At 35.2% G+C, this 19,428-nt stretch overlaps 1 protein-coding gene across 9 annotated transcripts in view; it reads left to right on the forward strand.

Moving 5' to 3' along the window:
* Positions 1-19,428, forward strand: part of TBC1D22A (TBC1 domain family member 22A) — a 184,999-nt gene that overhangs the window by 53,014 nt on the left and 112,557 nt on the right. For all 9 annotated transcript variants that reach the window (XR_012673024.1, XR_012673023.1, XM_075146097.1 and 6 more), the window contains one exon: positions 15,739-15,848. Coding sequence is in view for 7 of the 9 variants with exons in the window: in XM_075146097.1 (XP_075002198.1) it covers positions 15,739-15,848 (110 nt within the window). In the remaining 2 variants the exon portion in view is untranslated. The remainder of the gene's footprint in view (positions 1-15,738; positions 15,849-19,428) is intronic.

Genomic DNA, 19,428 nt, shown 5'->3' on the forward strand with positions numbered 1-19,428 from the left:
CATTACTATTTACAGTCTAGATATTCATGGTATTTTCTGACTATTAAAACAATTTTTTGGATAATGCCGTCTTCGAGTTTTATGGTTCTGAACTGTTATATTCAAATACTTTGGTTTAAAATTTTTCTCATGAGCTTTTATTTGATAAATAAGAGAAGTACATATTTGCTTAAATTGTTTTTCTTTTTACTTCGGAAAGTATTTGCTCTATTCCTTTATGCTTCTACTAATTTCATAATGTCCTAAAACAAATGGAAATAATATATTTGTCTAAAAACAATTCTTCAGTGTAATCTCCCTGATTTATCTGATGCAATTTGCGCCAATTTTTGTAAATAAAGAAGCGTAAAAGGAAAGATGCTTTCACCTGTTTTAAAACCTATTCCTAACTTTTGTTGTTCTCAGTCAAATTAAATATGGTAATATGAGGAATAGAAAAGTTAGACAAAATGGTAAGAGGTGGATTTGTACTAAGAGTATGCTAGAGGTTACTCTGGTATTTCAAATTTAAAAAAGTAAATGATTTCTTACGAATACACCTTCACAGGAAAACATTGTATTAAAATACAGCTTTTCCTTTCTTCAGGAGAAGAGACGGTAAAGATCTGTAATCCCCAAACTTCCTTTTTTTTTCTTTCTTTTATTTTTTTTTTCCCAAATGAGAGCATTATTTTTGTAGGGCTTTGAATAAAAGGAAAGGACTTTCATGTAATTAAGAAGAAAATATCTGAGTGGTTCAGGCTTGTCATATTAACTCCTTTTTCAGAGTGGCATCTACATACTAAGTCGGTGTGCTCCAAGTCCCAAAGCTGTCACTTTAACCTACCTAAATAAGTATTTCAAAGGAGTGATATACCTAATTATCATACTGCAATATTTTCATTGTAAGCAACAGTCTCTCTATTTTTGATCTGTGTTCTGGTGACAAGCTTTAAAAAAAGATGTCTAATGGGATTAAGAAAGGTTGGCTGTGGAGAAAAGCTGTAAGAGCAACTATTGAAGAAGCAAACACCTACTGTCTCAAAGATTAAAATAAGTGCCAGACGGAGGATTTATCAGACTTAATGATTTCTGTTGACTGGTAGTAATTACTTCCAGGTACCATTATTTGAATTCATTTTTATCTTAAAAAATGCTGCTGTATGTAACTGGCTTTCTTGTTAAATAGAGAATTAAATGAAAATATTTGATCTTTTTCTTTGTTGGCATGAGATAGTAACTGAAAAAATGGCAAGTGCCATTTCATATACATTTTTTTTGAATGATTTATGTCTGTAGGTCTAAGATTACATTCGTCTTCCTACTCCTCTTACCGTAATATCTTGTTCTAATACAAAAATTTCTTATTGCTGTTAGGGCAAAAATAACTGGATTGTATTTCCTTAAATTTACAACTTCCTGTTATCTGTGCTTCTGTTCTGTGCATTATTGTGAGTGGAGGCATCTGTGGGTAGTGTTTGAGGGTTTGGGTTGGGTTTTTTTGGTTTGTTTTTTTTTTTTTTTAATCTTTGTCTGCATGCTTCTGTATCGTGAAAAAAGAGGACGTTGAGAATACTGACCACTATGTTACAATGTATGGCCCAGCCTCTGTTTATTGTTCATAGTAAAGCTGTGGTGTGAAGACTTTTTTGAAAAGCAAAATCAAAATGCTAAAAATAGAAAGGAGTTTATAAGCCCAGGAAGTTAAATGTCCTTTTAGGTGACGATCATGGTTTTACATTTTAGAGGAACAGCCAGGTAGGGACTTCAAAGTTACTAATAAAAATTTCTTCAATCATATCCGCACCAGGAAGCCTATCAAAAAGTCAAAAAGTCTGACAGAGGTGTGAAGGGAACCTCTGAAATGTCACCCCATAGCAGGGGAGCTGCGTGGATTCTTTGCTTAAATGTTTTCTGTGAAGAAACTTTCCAGACCCTGTCTTGTGGACAGAATCAGAGGAATTATTTTGAATTTTTGGTCTAAGGGATGTATAGCACAAATACCTAAATTAGTAAGAAATTTCTAAGGTCAAATGGGACTAATCAAATGTTTCTAACAAAATTAAATTAATGTTTCTGTAATGTGGTAATATCTTTCTATAGGCCATGAAAGCAGTTTTTGGGTCCGTAAACTTGTCTTGTGTCCTCTCCCTAATAAATCAGTTGGTGTGACAAGATAGATGTTCATCCTACAAACGCTGCCTTGCTTCTTTTCTAACGATACTTTTTTTTTCTGGCTATACAGTTTCAGCTCACTGAGAGATTCATCCAGTTTGAGTTACTCAGCATGCTACCTTCTGTGTTTTACTAGAGGAAGTCTTCAAGACCTTTAAGTTTCATTAATTTGATTTTATGTTGTGATTAAACACACGTTATAAAAATGCTGAGTTATAAAATGTTGAGGTAGCATCATTATACTAGTTTGTCTTCTATTTCTGCAGAATTGCTTCTTAGACTACAGGTTGTCTCTGCTGTTTCTGTTCTTCCTGAAAGTTTATTCCACATCATTTTACTACTACCAGGCATTTCCATTCTCTCCAAGAAAGTCTCCATTGGCTATGTGATTTTTATTTTATTTTATTTTTTCTTTTAAAGCAATGTTTACTGTGAGGGTGGCAAGACCCTGGAACAGGTTGCCCAGAGAAGCTATGGAAGCCCCATCCCTGGAAGTGTTCAAGGTCAGATTGGATGGGGCTCTGAGCAACCTGATCTAGTTGCAGATGTCCCTGCTCATTGCAGGGGGGTTGGAACTAGATATTTAATGTCCCTTCCAATCCAAACCATTCTATGATTCTATACTGTTCTTCAGATGGAGATCCACAATCTTGCTTGTGTTCTACTTCAAGTGCCTTGGGTAGTTTAGAGGCTTAATATGGATTTTCTTCTGGCCTATATTTATGTATCTAACTGTAGTCTATATCAAATATTATTTTACATTTTCAGAAGAAAAAAACAAGCTCAAATTTTGTCATTAGTAATGAGAATTAGTAAGTCAGAACTAGTCTTTTCTATTGATTTTAAGTATTTGAGGTTTTTAGCTAACTCTCAGATTTGTCTGTTAAATCGCAGTCTTCTGTTTGTTAGGTGTTTTTTTTTTTTCCTCTGAGGTATGCTAAAGAGTACTGGAGGAAAAAGGATTTTTATTCCTCATGTATATAAAAAAAAATCTGCTAACGAAAGCCCTATTTTAGTGCATAGGATGATGTGTTTAAGTGTATAAATATGATTACTGGTGTGGATTTTAATTATCTATTTTTAAAGTTTGATTTGCATCTGTATGTGTATTTCTAAATTTTTAAATGCATCTGTCAAAAAGGCGTGTTATTTCATGATGCATAATGCACACTCTCAGAATTTTAAAAATTAAATGAATGTGATAATATGAATGTTACTTTAAAAATAATACATTTCTGTTAAGTTTGAAATATCTTTTGTGGTTTATATTGTCTCATTTTTGAAGGCAATTAAGAAACTAATAAACTTGCACTGTGAGGAAGTCCTAAGAGGTTAGTGAAAGGTCTTTTATTTGAAACTACAAACTGGAAATGTTGGGTCATGGGAATAAATGGAAAACAAGATCCTGAATAATGGTAGAGGCAGTAAAATGAAATTGAAGAGAAACCAAAAGATTTCTGCAGGTGTTAAAATGAAAGAATTGTGAAGGAGGAGAATGTTAATTACAATTAATGTAAGTATGGGAGACACATGTATTCCAAAGGGAGCTGCATATTTTAGTTCTGGCTTATGCATTCATTTTACTCTCCCCCATGGTTTCCATATAGTTATAATTAATATCATCTTTCTATAGTGAAGTGGCACAGAAGTGGCTATACTTTCAGATCTAAATCTTCTCAAGCATGCTTTCCAACAGACTGGGAAATACTTTAATGGCTTTTGGCATCCAAATATCACAACTTTGTGTGTTTATTATGAACTAACTCGCAGGAAGAAAAAGAGAAAGAATTACTTAACCAATGCTGTACAAATGTCAGGAACGTAACATTCAAATACTGTTGTATAGATCAGTAGCATCTCAAGATCTAAGAGGAGGTTTTCAAATTAGGTGGATCAGTGCTTTAAACAGTTTTTTTGTCTTACTTTCAGTGAGATATGTGGTTAGTTATGGATTTCAAACCAATTCAAATACAGAAGTTTGTATGCTGCAACTTTTTAATTTGTATGGGCTTTGCTTGTAGTTTAAATGCAAGCCTTTTTTAATCATAGTAATCATGAAGTAATTGGACTTTTTCATCAGTATGGGGATTTTTTGCTTGTTAATTTGGGAAATAGAGATTTTTAATTTCTACTTTAAGCTGTGGAAAACTAATTGTAAAGCAGAAGTGAAAAATTAAGTACTTAAGCACAATAACAAAAAAAAGGAGAAAATAAGTTTTTTTGTGAAACAATTTTTCTTCTATATGTTTTAATTGCCTTATTTCGTAGAAACAGAAAATATTTAATGATTTTATAGCACATTAGTTTTACTAAAAAACAATACTTTAAAAAAAATTGACTTATGAATTGCATCGTCATCAAAGACATTTCTGAACTGATTTGCATGTTTTATCTTTAGTTAATTATGAGATAAAAGTTTACTTTGTTACAGTACAACTGCAATTTAAAAACACTACCTTTCTTACAGTAACATGGGGGAAGAAAAATAGAAACCATACTTATTTTTGAATAGATGGAGCAAGTTTTTTTCCTTGTGTTGTACCATGGTATGATTATTTCTTGATCTTAATGATAAATACGTATACAGTATGTAAAAATATATGAATGAATCTCATGAATAAAGCAAGCCTTGTGGCTTTTTTGCCACAGATGCATATGTAGCAGTTTCATTGGGAAATTGTAAATCACAGCAGATTAAGATAGTTAAGGAATCCACTCAATAAGCAATATAAGAAGTAGTGTTGCCTGTGCAGTCAGAGTTCATTCTCTTTAAATACGCTTCTTTTAATTCAGTATATGCAATTTGTGCTAAACAGTGCAAATAATGGATGGTACTTATGTTCCGTTGTAAATAAGGCAAGAAGTCTGTAAGGTGCATTTCTTTCTTATTAGCTGTGGATGACATGGGAGATTACAAAATAAAGCAGCATATAATTTTGATTAAGAAATTTGACTAATATTGCATAGTTTGGATTTGCAGCAAACTGCCACGATCATAGGCTTGTGCATGCGATGTCACCAAAGAACAGTTATTTCCCCTGACATCTGTTTTTCTTTGAGAATTTATTTAGTTGTTCAGTTCAATGACAATACTAGGTTAATAAAAATTTCTTCATGAGTGGGTGAATTTATGCTTATATAGAGTTATTGTCATATGTAAAAGGTTGCTGAGCTTGATAGTGGGAAATTCTTCAGTCTTTCATCACTGAAAAAATTAAACTTCTGAATTTAAAGAAGTTTTTATATTTACATACACTTTCTTAGATAATTTTAATTAATTTTCTATTTATCCAAGTTAAAGTTGAACCTTTAGCCTGGTTAAGTTATCCAGATAATTATTAAACATACTACTGTTTATGGGATTGTTCAAATGAGTTCTGTTTGCCTACCTTTTAATATTAAGTAATTATGTGCAAGACAATTTCTTTTTTTTTTTTTTTTGTTTCAGGTAGGAAGTATTAATTTTCAGTAGTTATAAAATTTACCCTTCATACTCAAATAGATAGACTTTTAAAAATCTTTTAAATACATTTTGGCCTTTAATGCAGTTGATCCCCCCCCCCCCCCCCCCCCGCCCGATAATTCCTTTTAAAATCTACATTCATTTATAGATTCTTTTTGAAGGCTCTTCCATTTTAAAAAATACAGTGCTGGAGGGACTATCTCTAAAATAGCAATGTAATCAATCCCATACCTTAACACAGGCAAGGCCTGTGTTCCTGAGGCTTGCTTTAGACTTGTTTGACCACCCTATGGTTTACTCTTAACTCATTCTTGCTGTTTTGTGTGCTGCTTGTTTGTATGTATGTGCCTACATAGCTTGATACTTTAAAAAATTAAATGATAAGCACAAACTAGATAATTAAAAAATGTGGTTTGGGAGACACGTTCAACCTTTAATCTTTCATTTCCTATTCTCCAAGCACTTTTTGGATTTCTCAGGAAAGTCCCTTATCAGGCTTTCTAAGAAAATGCACATCAGCATTCTGTGCTCATTGTGCATATTGGATGCTAATTACTAGTCCCATAATTTGGTATCAAATGCACCACTTCTCCCTGGCAATCTGTTTTGGTTGACAGCAGCACACCTACTGAAGTGATTACTCTGAGAAGAATTTGTGCTGAATGTTGTGTTCTTCGTTGTTGCTAAAATAAATTTTTAAGAGCTGTGATCTTATACGCTTTGAAGACTCCTGTTTCACAATAATGTCATACTCAAGGATGTGGCTTGTACCTTTTTTCCTAAATGTAAACTGCATTTACTGGCCAGATTTCTCACCTGTGTGAGAGGTTGCCCTCTTGTATTTGGCATTATGCAAGTTCTGTGGGTCAAAGACCTATTGGTACCACCTGGTTTACTTAGTTCTCTTTCGTACCCTAAGTTGGTAGTAGAGTTGTTGAAGGAGTAAAGATATTTTTCATCTTTCTCATATCTGAATTGTTGAGCAGCAATCTCAGTTGTCTGTAGCCTATGAGGAACTGATGTCTTTTGTTTAATTTGCAACATGAGCTGAGGATCTCCCTATTTTTCAAATAAATTTATCATTCTTAAAAACAGGCCTTATTCTGTGTAGATATGTGCAGTGGGTTATGAATAGGAATAAGGGCAAGTTCTGGACTACTTAGTGTGTGGGGAGAGGGAAAAAAAAGCCATTAAAATCTAGTCTGGAAAAAACCTGAGTAGAAAATCTTACTGGCAAGCGTGTAGATGCACTAAAGGAAGTCTTTCAGTGATTTACTGATTACTGTTATGCACAGTCTGGAGTTAGAGAATAAGTATGTGAAGTACTTACTCTTTTGTGATAGAAAAAATTGAGAGTACTGGCAGGGTCATACATTAATTTTGATGAGCATAAAAATTAGGTCAAAGTAATCAAGTTTACAGTGTTTTTGGAGGTGGTGATTTACCTTGTTCTCCATGTCAAAGGAGATTATAACATTCCCCATGTGCAGTAAAATTATTTAGACAATATTAATAAAGTAAAATGATTAATGTTTAAAACATCATTCTTATACTGATGTATAAAGATATTTATCTTCCTTCCTGTTGCATCTTAAGGAAATTGTGGCAGATCAACTGAAAACAAGTGTAAGATTATTAACAGTTAAAACAGAAAAGTCAACAATATATTGTGTGTGTGAGAACAATACTGGTAATAGGGGAATATTTGAAATGCAATAAGGTCATGTTTACCTAAGCCTGGACTGATGAGATGATTGAATTCTTTTTTTTTTTATTTTACCTTTGTGACTGCAGTGTCACAAAGAAAGGGACGTTTTACTTTGGTGTAATCCTTAACAGCTCAAAAGCTATTTCTATCAGATAAATATGTAATTAGAATTTTTTCAGTAAGAGATATTGATGTGGTTATGTACATATTTAATTAGGTAATTGTTACTAAAGAATTTACATTTAAATGCTCTATTATTTCCTGATCTCCTTAGAAAAACATTACCTTAGTGCAGCAGTGACTTGAATAGCTGTTTCATAAGGCTTTTTGAAAACTGAGTTTGAAGTGCAATATGTAAGATCATCTAGATGTGGAAATATTAATGTGTACCTTTGCATGCAAACATATGCTTGTAGTTTTGTAGTTTCTGTGCTTGGCTGGTAACTTTTAGGTTAGGTCTATCTGAAGATACATCTAAAGCAGATTACAACAAAGTGAACTTTATACAGACAAGTACCTGTGCATGTACAGTCAAAATGTTTTCCTTGCACCTCTGCAAAATAATTTGGACTTGAAATATATGGTAATACTTTTTATACATTAGATGAGAGATATGTTTACACAAATTAGTGCTAAAAAAAGAACAATTGTAAGATGTTCAGAGAATTAACCTTTCTAATGTTTATAGGTATTATTTCTTATATTGGATTAATGTAAAGAACAGTCATAATTTATTGATAATCTTACAGTCTGTTTTGGGCTTCAGCACTGGATCTTTCTTATACCACCATCCAGTTCATCCCCTACCTCCCACGCCAGTGAATTCACCTGAGTTTTACCTGATTCTGAGTGCTGAGACACCATTTCAAGATAAAAGGCTAAAATTAAAACATTAATAAGCCAATTAAATGTCTGTTTCCTTAAAAATTAATTTCCTTTGAAAGAATGTAAGCTTTATTTAATAGAGATATTTTTTTGTATGAGCTTGCTTGGTGAAATGAAGTAAAACAATCAAGTTACATTCATTTCTTTTCCACTTTATAAAGACTGAGTATTGGTGTTGATATAAGCAACAGGTTTAGAGAAATTCTGAATGCAGGTTGCCTTTTTCTTGATTGCATTTGAACACATAGTTGGACACATGGCTATTTGGATGCATTGAGAGGGCTGCTAGTTATTATAGCAATATCATTAATCCGTTTTAATAATGTCATACATTTTCAGCATTTTAGTTTTATTTCGGGACATGATTTCTTCATAAATAAAATTCTCTCTGAAATTAAAATTTTCCAGTTCTTTAATGAAAAAAATTGTATTGGATGATTCCATCTGTCTGTAATGGCAGAGTTTTTACCCATGATCTGTACTGAAAAGGTGAAATTCAAGCATTTATTGGAAGAAATCAAATACAACTAAAAGGCAGAGATTAGATATGAACTTAATTTTAGCATTTTGAACAACTGCCACCAAAATCTTCAACTAAGCTTCATCTCATATTAAAACCTATTTTTAATGGAGGCAAGCCATTATCATCTATGTCACGTTTATTTTCTACTGTCATTGGAAAAAGAAAGCTTTAAGTAGTTGTAAGTAATAATTTTTTTTATTTTTCATTTTATCCTTATGTCTCTGCCTTCGGGAGTGGATCCAGATAAAGCTGTTTAGAAAAATTTATTCATTCTTTTTGCACTGTGGGAAGTTTCAGAAGCATACACTGGGAATGGGTAAAGAACAGCTAATACCATGGTTACAGCAATGCACGTATTCAGATCAGCATGTCATTGACTCCATGCTACAGCAGTTTTCCTCCAGGCAACTATTTTACTGTCTTCTACAATTACATAGATAACATGATAAAGATCTCCACAGGAAACTGAAGAAAATGAGAAACGTTGCTGTGAGACTTTGTAATCGGGAAATTTTATGCAGTGATCTTTTTTCCCTCAGATATTGATACATGTACACGTTGGCCTGCTGTCTTCTCCCATATTCTTGTTATTTAATCTTTATATTATTGTCCGTTCAGTTTTCACTCACTGAAAATAAATTTGAAGTTATCTAAAACCAGAATTTGCAATTCTGTTTTCAAGCACAAGTCTTAAATTGAAATGATATCTCATGTACTTTTGAGATGGTTATTTTTGCTTCTTCTGTTGTTTGTCCTGAAATCCCTTACGCTCTTTCTTTTTCTAAACATCTCTAGTGTGTTTATTTCTTCATCCAAATAAGTGGGGGGGGGGGGGGGGGGGGGCGGGGGGTGGTGGTGGTGTGGGAAGAGTAACACACAGCTTGATTGCTTTTCCCCTTAAAACTGCATGGAAAAAGAAGCACTATGTGTCTACACAAATAAAGGAATAAATGTTAAATATGTAAACTGTTATTTTGCGTATTATTCTGCCAATCAAATGTTCCTTAATTGGAGCTTGTCGTGAAAATGGATGGCCTTTTTCTATTTCAGCTGTAGTGTGGAAAAGGGTCATTCAGATATTCAGAGTCAGTTTTGAACTTCCTCAATAAAGTGCAGCAAGTTAAGGTGAATTGATGCAGCAGAAACCATTGCACATCACTGAGCACTTACTTGTTTGGTGGCTTTTGTGATGCTGTGCCTTCTTTATTAGATTTACTGTCTGGATGGCTTTCGCAGTGTAGCTCCTTGTTTAGCATACACCACATTTAAATCAAAAAACCAGTTAATATAACATATGCAAAAATATACTTCTTAGCTGATCTAATGAAAGATGTATTTTAATATATCTCTAAGTAATTAGATTTACTTTTTAAAATATTTGGTTGCAGAATTTTAAGCTAAAGTTTGAGACAGTTGTTTTACATAGGGTAAATACTACTAGTGTATAACTGAAATACAATTGAGTTGTCTTATACATTTAATTAGGTTTGGTTTTTTTTTTGTATTTCAAAACTTTATTATCTGACATTAGAAGAGATGACTTAGTGATGTATGAGAAACACAATGGAGACGAAATTGGACTGGAAGTAGCTTATATATTTAAAGAACATATAAAAATCCTGAATATTTATTTTACATTTAAAAGGTTTATGAAAATGCTAGACATCAGTCAGTATAAGCCACATAAAAGCATAATGTTCTTGGATGTCTTTTCCAAAGGGAGAGATAGAACAAGAAAGCTGGATGAGTACTTCATAAAAGTGCAATTTTTATGTCTGTAATGGTTGAGCTTGCGGCTCTGTGACATTATATTTAGGGACTATGTGTTCTTTTAGTGAAAGAATTGGGTGGTTCCTAAATGCTATCTGTATCTTTTGATTTATGGGATCACCCAAACTAGAGCAGAAAGAACTTGATAATAGTTGCCTTTCTAATCCATTTTTTTTTCCTGTGGAATAATGAGAATTCTACTTAGAACAGTGAGTTTATGTCAAACCTGTGTTCTTTTCAGAAGGGCCTGTCCTGACATCCTCTTTGTGCTTGGTGAACATACCTGTGATGAAAAGTAGTTGGAACCATTGGAAAATGTTTCTATTTTTGGGGGAAAGAATTTAAAATTTGTCTTACTAATTTGATAGTCCTTCCTTACTAGAAAAAATTTTCCAAAATATTAATGCTGGGGTGTCTTTGCTGTCCAAGTTGCTTCAGCCTTGTTTCTCAAACTGCTGCTGTTTTCTCACAGCCTGTAATTTTTGCTTGTTGCAGGTACTTCAGTAACAGGATGGGAAATCTTTTGATGGGTGTTTAAAGTTTTATTTCAGCTAAGTTTAGACTTCCACAGTTTAGAGATCTGCATTCTGAGGCATTCATTTTAAGTTCAAGTTATAGCTAATATTGAGAAACAGGATTTTCTTTGGATGCAATTAATCTGATTTATTTTAGGTTTCTACTTTAGAACAAGACAGCTAATACTCTGTCACTACTTGTGTTTGTATTGGCTGTGAAGGGGGGTGAAGATGCCTACCTTCGATGGTTAGGTGTATCTTCAGTTTTTTTGTTGGTTTAAATCCTGGTATGAGAATATAGTGTGAAATGGTAGATTTTGAAAGAGGAGAACAAAAAAGAGGTGAGATAAGAAAGATGAGAAAGAGAAGATAAAAAGTCATTTTCATTTGTTATCTTTTCATGCCCACCTGTAGAAGAGTTATTGTGTTGTGCTACGGTTTATAACTTCCTTTTTGTTCAGAAATGTGATAGCAGTATCATGAAAAGAAAAGGTGCTCAAAGGCAGGAAATTTGCAAAGGAACACACTAGCTCAGTAGTCGTAATCTCCGTCTTTCAGCAAGTGTTTAGTGGAGGAGGGCCTGAAGACTGGTTCTTTCAAGAGGAATAAATTTCAATATATGTTTGTGTTTTATATAAATATGAGGAATGCTGGTTCATTTATTGTTTTTTGTGTAGACATCGTGAGGCAGAGGGAAAATGGGTTACTCTTTTTTTCGCTGTATAAGCTATTAAAATGAAAATTAAAAATATTAACTAGACTTTTTTTCCCCCACTGGGGCACTGTTTTATGAATATATAATAAACATAAACTGTATAACTGTAAGACATTTTTATAAGTTAACATGTATAGGATATACCAAAAAATTTGTTCCTGCTGTAGAGGGTACATCATTCATCATCTTTTCTGTCTGGAAAAGTCTTTCTCTTCTAAATTAATGGGAATATTCATCCTTAATTTTCATTTCTGAACTGTTAAAAAGGGCTTCTCTGCTGAAAATTGTGGGGTTTTCTTGTATGTTTTAAAATCTCAAGGCACATCAGGTTGGAGGTAGATAGGTAAATACTTAATATTGATTTTTTTCACAGGTTCATATGAAACTTGTCATCTTAAACTGACTTTTTTTGTCCATGTTAAGTCTAATAGTTTTCAGTCTTTCAGTCTTTCTGTGAGTAAGTCTTGTGAGCACTCTTAGTAATTTTTCTGTTAGGGAACTTAGTAAAGGATGTGTTGACATTAATAATAATTTGCTACTTCTTCTGGACTTTGAGGGTCCTTTCTGTTGTCGGCTTTTTGAGCTGCGGAACTGGCGTTTCGATTTGGATTAATGTTACCAAATGTACATCACCTTACCTCCTTGTCTAATCTGATTAGGTTTCTTTCTTCATTGCTAAATGTTTTGGGTTTTTTCTTGATGTTGGTCTGTTTGCCTTCAATCTTTTCTTGTTATCTCCATTGTATTCAAGCATTTTACTGTGAAAAAAGCTTTTATCTTTTATATTATGCTAGGCTTTTCTCTTAACATGTTTTTTCTGAAAGGATTAGATTTAATAAGTGAAATGAACCCAAGTTTGTTCTAGAAGCTGTCTTCTATGTGGGGAGTCTATTAGAGAAAGTGGTGGGAACTGAACAGAAAGATATTGGAGGGAAGTGATACCTCCCAATTACCGCTGATGTTGCCCCCATTTTCCACAGAGCATTGTGAGAATTTGCTGTCTGTTGCTGGGAGAGGAGTATAATACTGATTTCTGGGGGGTCTGTCCTCCTTTTTGCTGGGAGGGATATGCTGCTAACATTGGGTAAGGAGACGCATTCTTTCTTCATTGTTTTGCAAAGCAGTGTTATATATGAGTTTATTATATAGGGTATTTAAAATATGTTGGATACTTGTTTGTTGATCTTCTTTTAGAAACTGGGTTTTTAAAACTGTACTGCAATGCAAAGGTGGCATTCCTTTAATAACCAGTAAATGACTACTGGTGCATTGTTTACAGTCCTGCCACCTCTGAAATCATTGTGTGCTTTTATTTTATGGAGTCTCTGCTGCAATTCCCTGTTTTACTTACCAGGTTTCCCAATATCTTAACTAATGTTTTATTAGCACAACCTAATCTCCTTGTCCTACAGCTATTAATATTTCACAATCTGTTACGAATGAGTGGTTAGAGGCCGCTTAAAGAATCGCTGTCAAAGGTATTAACAGAAAGCTATTTTAATAGAGATTTACAAAAGCGCGACTTAAGAGTTCGATGGCAAGGTTCACTCTATCACTTACTACATGGATGAAGCATACAAAAGAAAATCGTGTTATAATTGGGCTAGAATGATTTGTACAGAGACCGAGGACGAAAGGGTAAGGGAGACCCTACCGTTGAGTCACGAGGTTCAGAGAAGACCCGGCTGGATCCAATCTTAGACTCAGACTTGGACAACGGTTTATGTCTAATACCAAAAAAGGAGACCCTCCTGTCGAGTCACGAGGTTCAGAGTAGACCCCCTTGCTTTCCAAACTCCTTCTCAGAGAGGAGTCTAGGTGCGGCTGGATCTACCCCTAGTCTTAGACTTGGACAACGTTTATGTTTAGGGGTTATATGTGTTTAGCAGCAGGCTAAGGTTCATTCACAGTTTCCAGGTCGATCACAATATTTTGGCAGCACTTAATTATTAACTAATTTAACATTTACAAAGTAAGTTAGTAGAGTCTACTAAAATCACGACTTAATTACAAATTATGCTTACTATTAGTTCACACACACACAGAGACAGAAATATATATATAAATGTACAGAAGGTACTGTTAAAAATTACCCTGGAGTTCCGTGAAGGAATATTCATGTAAAATGTCTCGGCATTTCTCTCAGCAGGCGAGGGTTGAGCTTCGAGCAGGGAAGGGGGTTCAGCCCAGGTCCTGTTGTCAGCTTTCGGTGACGGTTCTCCAAATATCGCAGGCCCGAGAGGTCCCGAGCTCTGAGAGGCGTCCCACTCAGAGGGAGATGCTGGGCGCAGCCCGCTGCCGTCCAGGAGAGCTCAAAGGGTCTCGCTTAGGACCACCGTTTGTAGGTTTGCAAGATGATTGGCTTTAGTCATCCGTAAATTTCCATCCTGGCCACAGTCCAAGGCGGTGGTTGTTACAATTCTGAAGGTTTCGGTGTTGTTACAATTGAGTTACAACTCAGAGAAGATGATGCCTGGGCCAGGCAGTGAGACTATGTTCCCAGCCTCAGCTGTGCAGAGTTTCTGATACAAGTCAAGGAGCGCTCAGCCGTCAGACTCAGTGCACCAAGGCTGACGTTTCATGGGAATTTCTGAGATTGACAAGCGGCCCAGGAGAAGGGGGGCAGGGAATGCACCACCACACAATCCAAAACCAGTGATCCCTCAGAAGACACACATCCACAAACAGACACCAGTGCAAACAAGAATGCTTTGGTAACACTTTGCTACCAGTGTCTACTAGTAGTGGTAAAATCACTGGGATGTTAAAATTATTTTATAACATGTAATGCTAATGGCTATTACCAATTAACAAATAAGTGCTTTAAGGTAGCATAATCAAATGTGACAACCTAAAGATGTACTTAGGCTTCTTTAATGACATACTGCAAAGCTATGAGACAGATAATAGAGGAGTTTTAAGATAGTACACGTTTTTGGTTTTCTCTTACTGTTTATTCTGTGCTACCTTACAGTTGTGTAATGGAGGAAATTCCTTTTTGGTATATCATACTCTGTTTAAGTAGAACCAAACACCTCTCTCTTCTGCACCTCTCCCTCCTTGAGAAGAAACTAGGGCTGGGAAAGATGCTTCTTTGATTCTCATCTTGATACAGTAAGACACTGTGAGCTGCTGCAAGAGAGGAGCGACAGCATTTACTCAGAGCATTCCCAGCTCGTGTTAAATTCTCTTCTGGGCTGTATGGGAGCTTTGGGAGTTAGCTGGCAAGGCAGCACAGCAATTCTGTGCTCTTTTCAAAATGGATTAGTTCAGATGCAACGGTTTAAAAATAAAACAACGTGGCTTAGGTGGTAAAATTTCAGTTCATAGCGAAATGTGAATTTCTTTTAACACACTTGTGTGAAAGACTCGGTTTCTGTGAATTAGACATCACTGGGGTTCTGTGCTTTTCCAGTATTGAGAATCAAGGGGTTTTTTTGGAGTATGGGGTGGAAATCATCTGTTTCCTTTTGTCTGGTTTCCTTCTGATTCCAAATGCTTGCCTGAAAAACAAATCTTCTTTGAAAAACTGTAGTCAGCTTTCTAAATAAATTTCACTGATTTTTCTAAAAAGTTTTTTTTCAGAGATTTTTCATCTGTTAAGACTGGCAACATATTTTGCTGTGCATGATGCAAACTTAGACATGTTCTGCAGAGATTGTTCATACATAGCTTGAGGGCTCTCAAAGTACTTCTGATGATCCTCTTTCAGGTGTGAAATATTTGGAATGAAGTAATTTATTATATATTAATTCTGGTTAACCAGGCGTGATTTGAGATTTTCACAGTCTGCAAGAATTAAGTATTCATTAACATTTAAAGCCATTAGATGACACAGTTGAGCAATAAATGATTCATTTAGTCCTGTTAAAGTAAATGTGCGTTGAAGTTTCTGACTAGAAGATAAGTGGTGGTTGTCTTTGTTTTCAATTATTTTCCTCACCCTTGCTTTATTTATTCTGTGCACTTCATTGACTTGTCTTTCTCTCTCTTTTCCTAAAACAGAAGAAGAAGAAGTGGAAAATTTTGATGTTTCCAGTCTGCCTGAAGAAGTGCTGCAGAACATAGAAGCTGACAGTTACTGGTGCATGAGCAAGTTGCTTGATGGCATTCAGGTAAATTGATTTTTCCTGTCTGTAAGTAGTGGAGTTAACCGATTAATGTCATGGCTTTGAATTACTTTAAGGTTGTTGAGAAAGAGTACATCTATGAAAAACAGGGGACAAGTAGATTTTCCTGTTGGGGAAATCTGCTGCAAGTTGGCATAGTATTAAGAAAGGAAAAGGAAAAAAAAAGTGCAACTAATTTTCATCAAAATGTCTGCATGTTTCATTGTAGTATGATGTTCTAGACCAGAGCTGAAATCTCCAATTCTAGAGGCATGTTGTACACCTCAGTCACCAAGCACGGAGAATGTTTGCTCAAGTCTCCAAGTAAAATTGTCTTACTGAGGTGATGAAAAGCTGGCTTATTTATTCATTTTTAAGTCATTAATATAGCAACCTATAAACAATTGCTGTCTTAATAGTTCCTGAAATTATCTTCATATTTTTAAAACATCCATTTAAAACTTGATACTTATGCTACTTCGCTGAGTGTTTGAATTTTTTCGATGTGGAGAAGCTATAAATGCGGGCACAATTTTCTGCTAAATGCAGCAAGTTACAGACTAAGAATGGTGGATTTGTGTGTACATGTTTGCATTCGTTGGCATATAAGTTTATGAAGATTAGAAGGATTTACAAGAAATAGTAAATATGTAGCTGAACATCCTGCATTTAGGTGAGAGAGGAATCCATACAATCTACCATAGATTAAATGGGAGTCCAAACATCTGTATTTGATATTTAGCATATTAAAACACTTTATGCTGCGATGCTGACACACGGTAAAGTAGAAACTTCAGACTTTCCGATTTACCTGAATTAAATTTTATAGGCTTTGTGTTGGAATAGGCATCAAATACTATCTAGCTAATATCTGTTTTTCAGATCTGTGTTATTTGAGATAAACGTTTTGAATCTTGCTAGAAAGTAAAAATAATCTGGTTTTGTAAATTCAGAACATATGCATTAAATAATAGTAATTGTGAATTCCTGGGTTATGATGGGACCAAAATTGACCTTTGCTAGAAATGTGAAAGTTTCTGAAAGGTGGTGATTTCTATTTTGCACTGGCAACAAAGAATTGTTTTTAGCGATGTTTGGTAGGCAGATGTTTGCAGTCAGGGTTCATTTGCTGCTTTCAGTGAGCTGATTAGAAAATAAATTACAGCTACAAATATTTAGCACATTGCTGCTGCTTCTTTTCTTTTTTTATGTTCATACCTTCTCTTTCTGATTATTCCCTGCTTTCAGGGGAGCTACTTGTATAGTATAGAGGATCTTTTCTGTGAAATTGTTTCAGTATTATTTTGGTGACAATAGAAATTGTTACAGGGATAGCAAAACTTTGGTTGATTTATTCCTAACATTCTCTTAAAAGATGAGGTGATGGACAAGTGCTTCTACTGTACTTATTACATTCAATCCTTTTGATAGGTCCCATGTAACTTTATTTGCTTTGAAATGCTTTGGACAAATGCTTGAAAATTAGAGGTTTTGTTTCTCCCAGTGGTTTTAACGTAGCAAAGACCCTGGAGGTTGAATTTATGTGTGTGGAAAATGGCTATCCTCCAATCATTAGTAAATCATCATAGATGTGAATAACCATAAAAAATCCTATGAATTGAAGCTGTACTTTTCAGTGAAACTAAACTAATATTTTCCCAATTCTTTATTTTGATTGCATTTTTTGGTAGATATTTCTTTCCTTATGGTACTCAGTATTTTTAAAAGTACTTTCACATATTCTTGCCTATGACTTAGTTTTAATATGAATGTTTTATTGGCTAAGGCATGTTGACTAAGGCATATTATGAATTTAAACTTGGAACAGAGTTCATTTTTGACAAAATTGTTATAAAATTGAGTCAACAAACAGAAGTCTTTAAGTTCTTTGAAGGTATTTTAAGTGTATTTCTCCTGGTTAAAGGTCAAATGAGTAGTAGCTCAATGTTTTGTGTAGCATTGTTGAAAAGCATAGTCTTTTTGTCATGTTGACTCCTGTAAAAAAATGCTGCTTTGCTTATTTCCATCTCTCAGAACTACTACATTTTAAAATATTTGACCACATATCAAAAATATGTGAGAACTTGAAATCTACTTGAAAGGAAGAAAGCCTGGTAAAGAAACGCAAGCCCTGTTTCTGGAACATTTTCTGTCACAGGCCTGCTGCTCTGGTTTTTTTCTAGAAAAGGACGTTCAGAGATTACATCATTTCTCTTTAAAATTCTCTTTTCATACAAAACCATCAAGTACTCATAAACAAAGTATCGAAATTAATTGTAATGGAATTAAACTGCATCGATGAAAATTTAAGCTCTTGTAGAAATGGAATGGTTATCAATTGGATGTATTCAAGAATGCACTCATCTATCAAAAGAGGCTTGAAAGATTATGCTGGTGATGTGACTAATGATGTTACAGTTAATTCAGTGCAACCGCAGAGTGCTGCTGAAATGAAAGGGTTTGCTTGGTTTTTTCCTCCCATTCTGCTGTTTTCGTTCCCTTCTGTGTTGATACAACTTTATTTGTCAGATAAAGGGGTCATGTAGTTGCAGGCTGAATTGGTTGGGAGAACTAAGCCAACAAGAAATTAGCTCATTGAAAGAAAAGGGATAAAAAGCCCCCAGAGAATAAAGATTGTTTTACTGAAGGGATGCCATTCAGAGGGACCTTGACAGCCTTGAGGAGTGGGCCCATGCGAACCTCATGAAGTTCGGCAAGGCCAAGTGCAAGGTCCTGCACTTGGGTCAGGGCAGACCCCAATATCAGTACAGACTGGGGGTTGGATGAATTGAGAGCAGCCCTGCGGAGGAGGACTTGGGGATACCGGTGGATGAGATACTGGATATGAGCCAGCGACGTGTGCTTGCAGCCCAGAAAGCCAATCATATCCTGGCCTGCATCAAAAGAAGTGTGGCCAGCAGGTTGAGGGAGGTGATTCTCTGCCTCTAATCCACTCCTGTAAGACCCCACCTGGAGTACTGCATATCCAGTTCAGGGGTCCCCAGACCCAGAAGGACATGGACCTGTTAGAGTGGGTCCAGAGGAGGGCCATGAGTATGATGAGAGTTGGAACGCATCTCCTATGAGGAAAGAGTTGGTGTTGTTCAGCCTGGAGAAGGCTCTGGGGAGTCCTTATTGTGACCTTTCAGTACTTAAAGGGGGCTTATAAGAAAGGTGGAGAGAAACTTTTTACCAGGGCCTGTAGTGACAGGACAAGGGGCAATGGTTTTAAAGTAAAAGAGGGTAGATTTAGATTAGACATAAGGAAGAAATTTTTTGTGATGAGGGAGCCCAGAGAAGTAGTGGATGCCCCATCCCTGGAAGTATTCAAGGTCAGGTTTGATATGGTTTTAAGCAACCTGATCTAGTGAAAGATGTCCCTGCTCATGGTTGGACTAAATGAACTTTAAAGATCCCTTCCAACCCAAACTATTGTATGATTCTGTGATTCTAACTGACTTGCATTCTGGATGCACAATCACGAAATCCACTAGTGGGGGCCAAGAACTAGATGGGGATGGGTGAGGTGGGACCTGGAATTGTTAAACTTCAGATCAAATCATGCCTCAAATTGCGTAAGCTGATT

This window comes from Calonectris borealis, chromosome 1, assembly GCF_964195595.1.
Source record: "Calonectris borealis chromosome 1, bCalBor7.hap1.2, whole genome shotgun sequence".
In the NCBI taxonomy this organism is placed as follows: domain Eukaryota; kingdom Metazoa; phylum Chordata; class Aves; order Procellariiformes; family Procellariidae; genus Calonectris; species Calonectris borealis.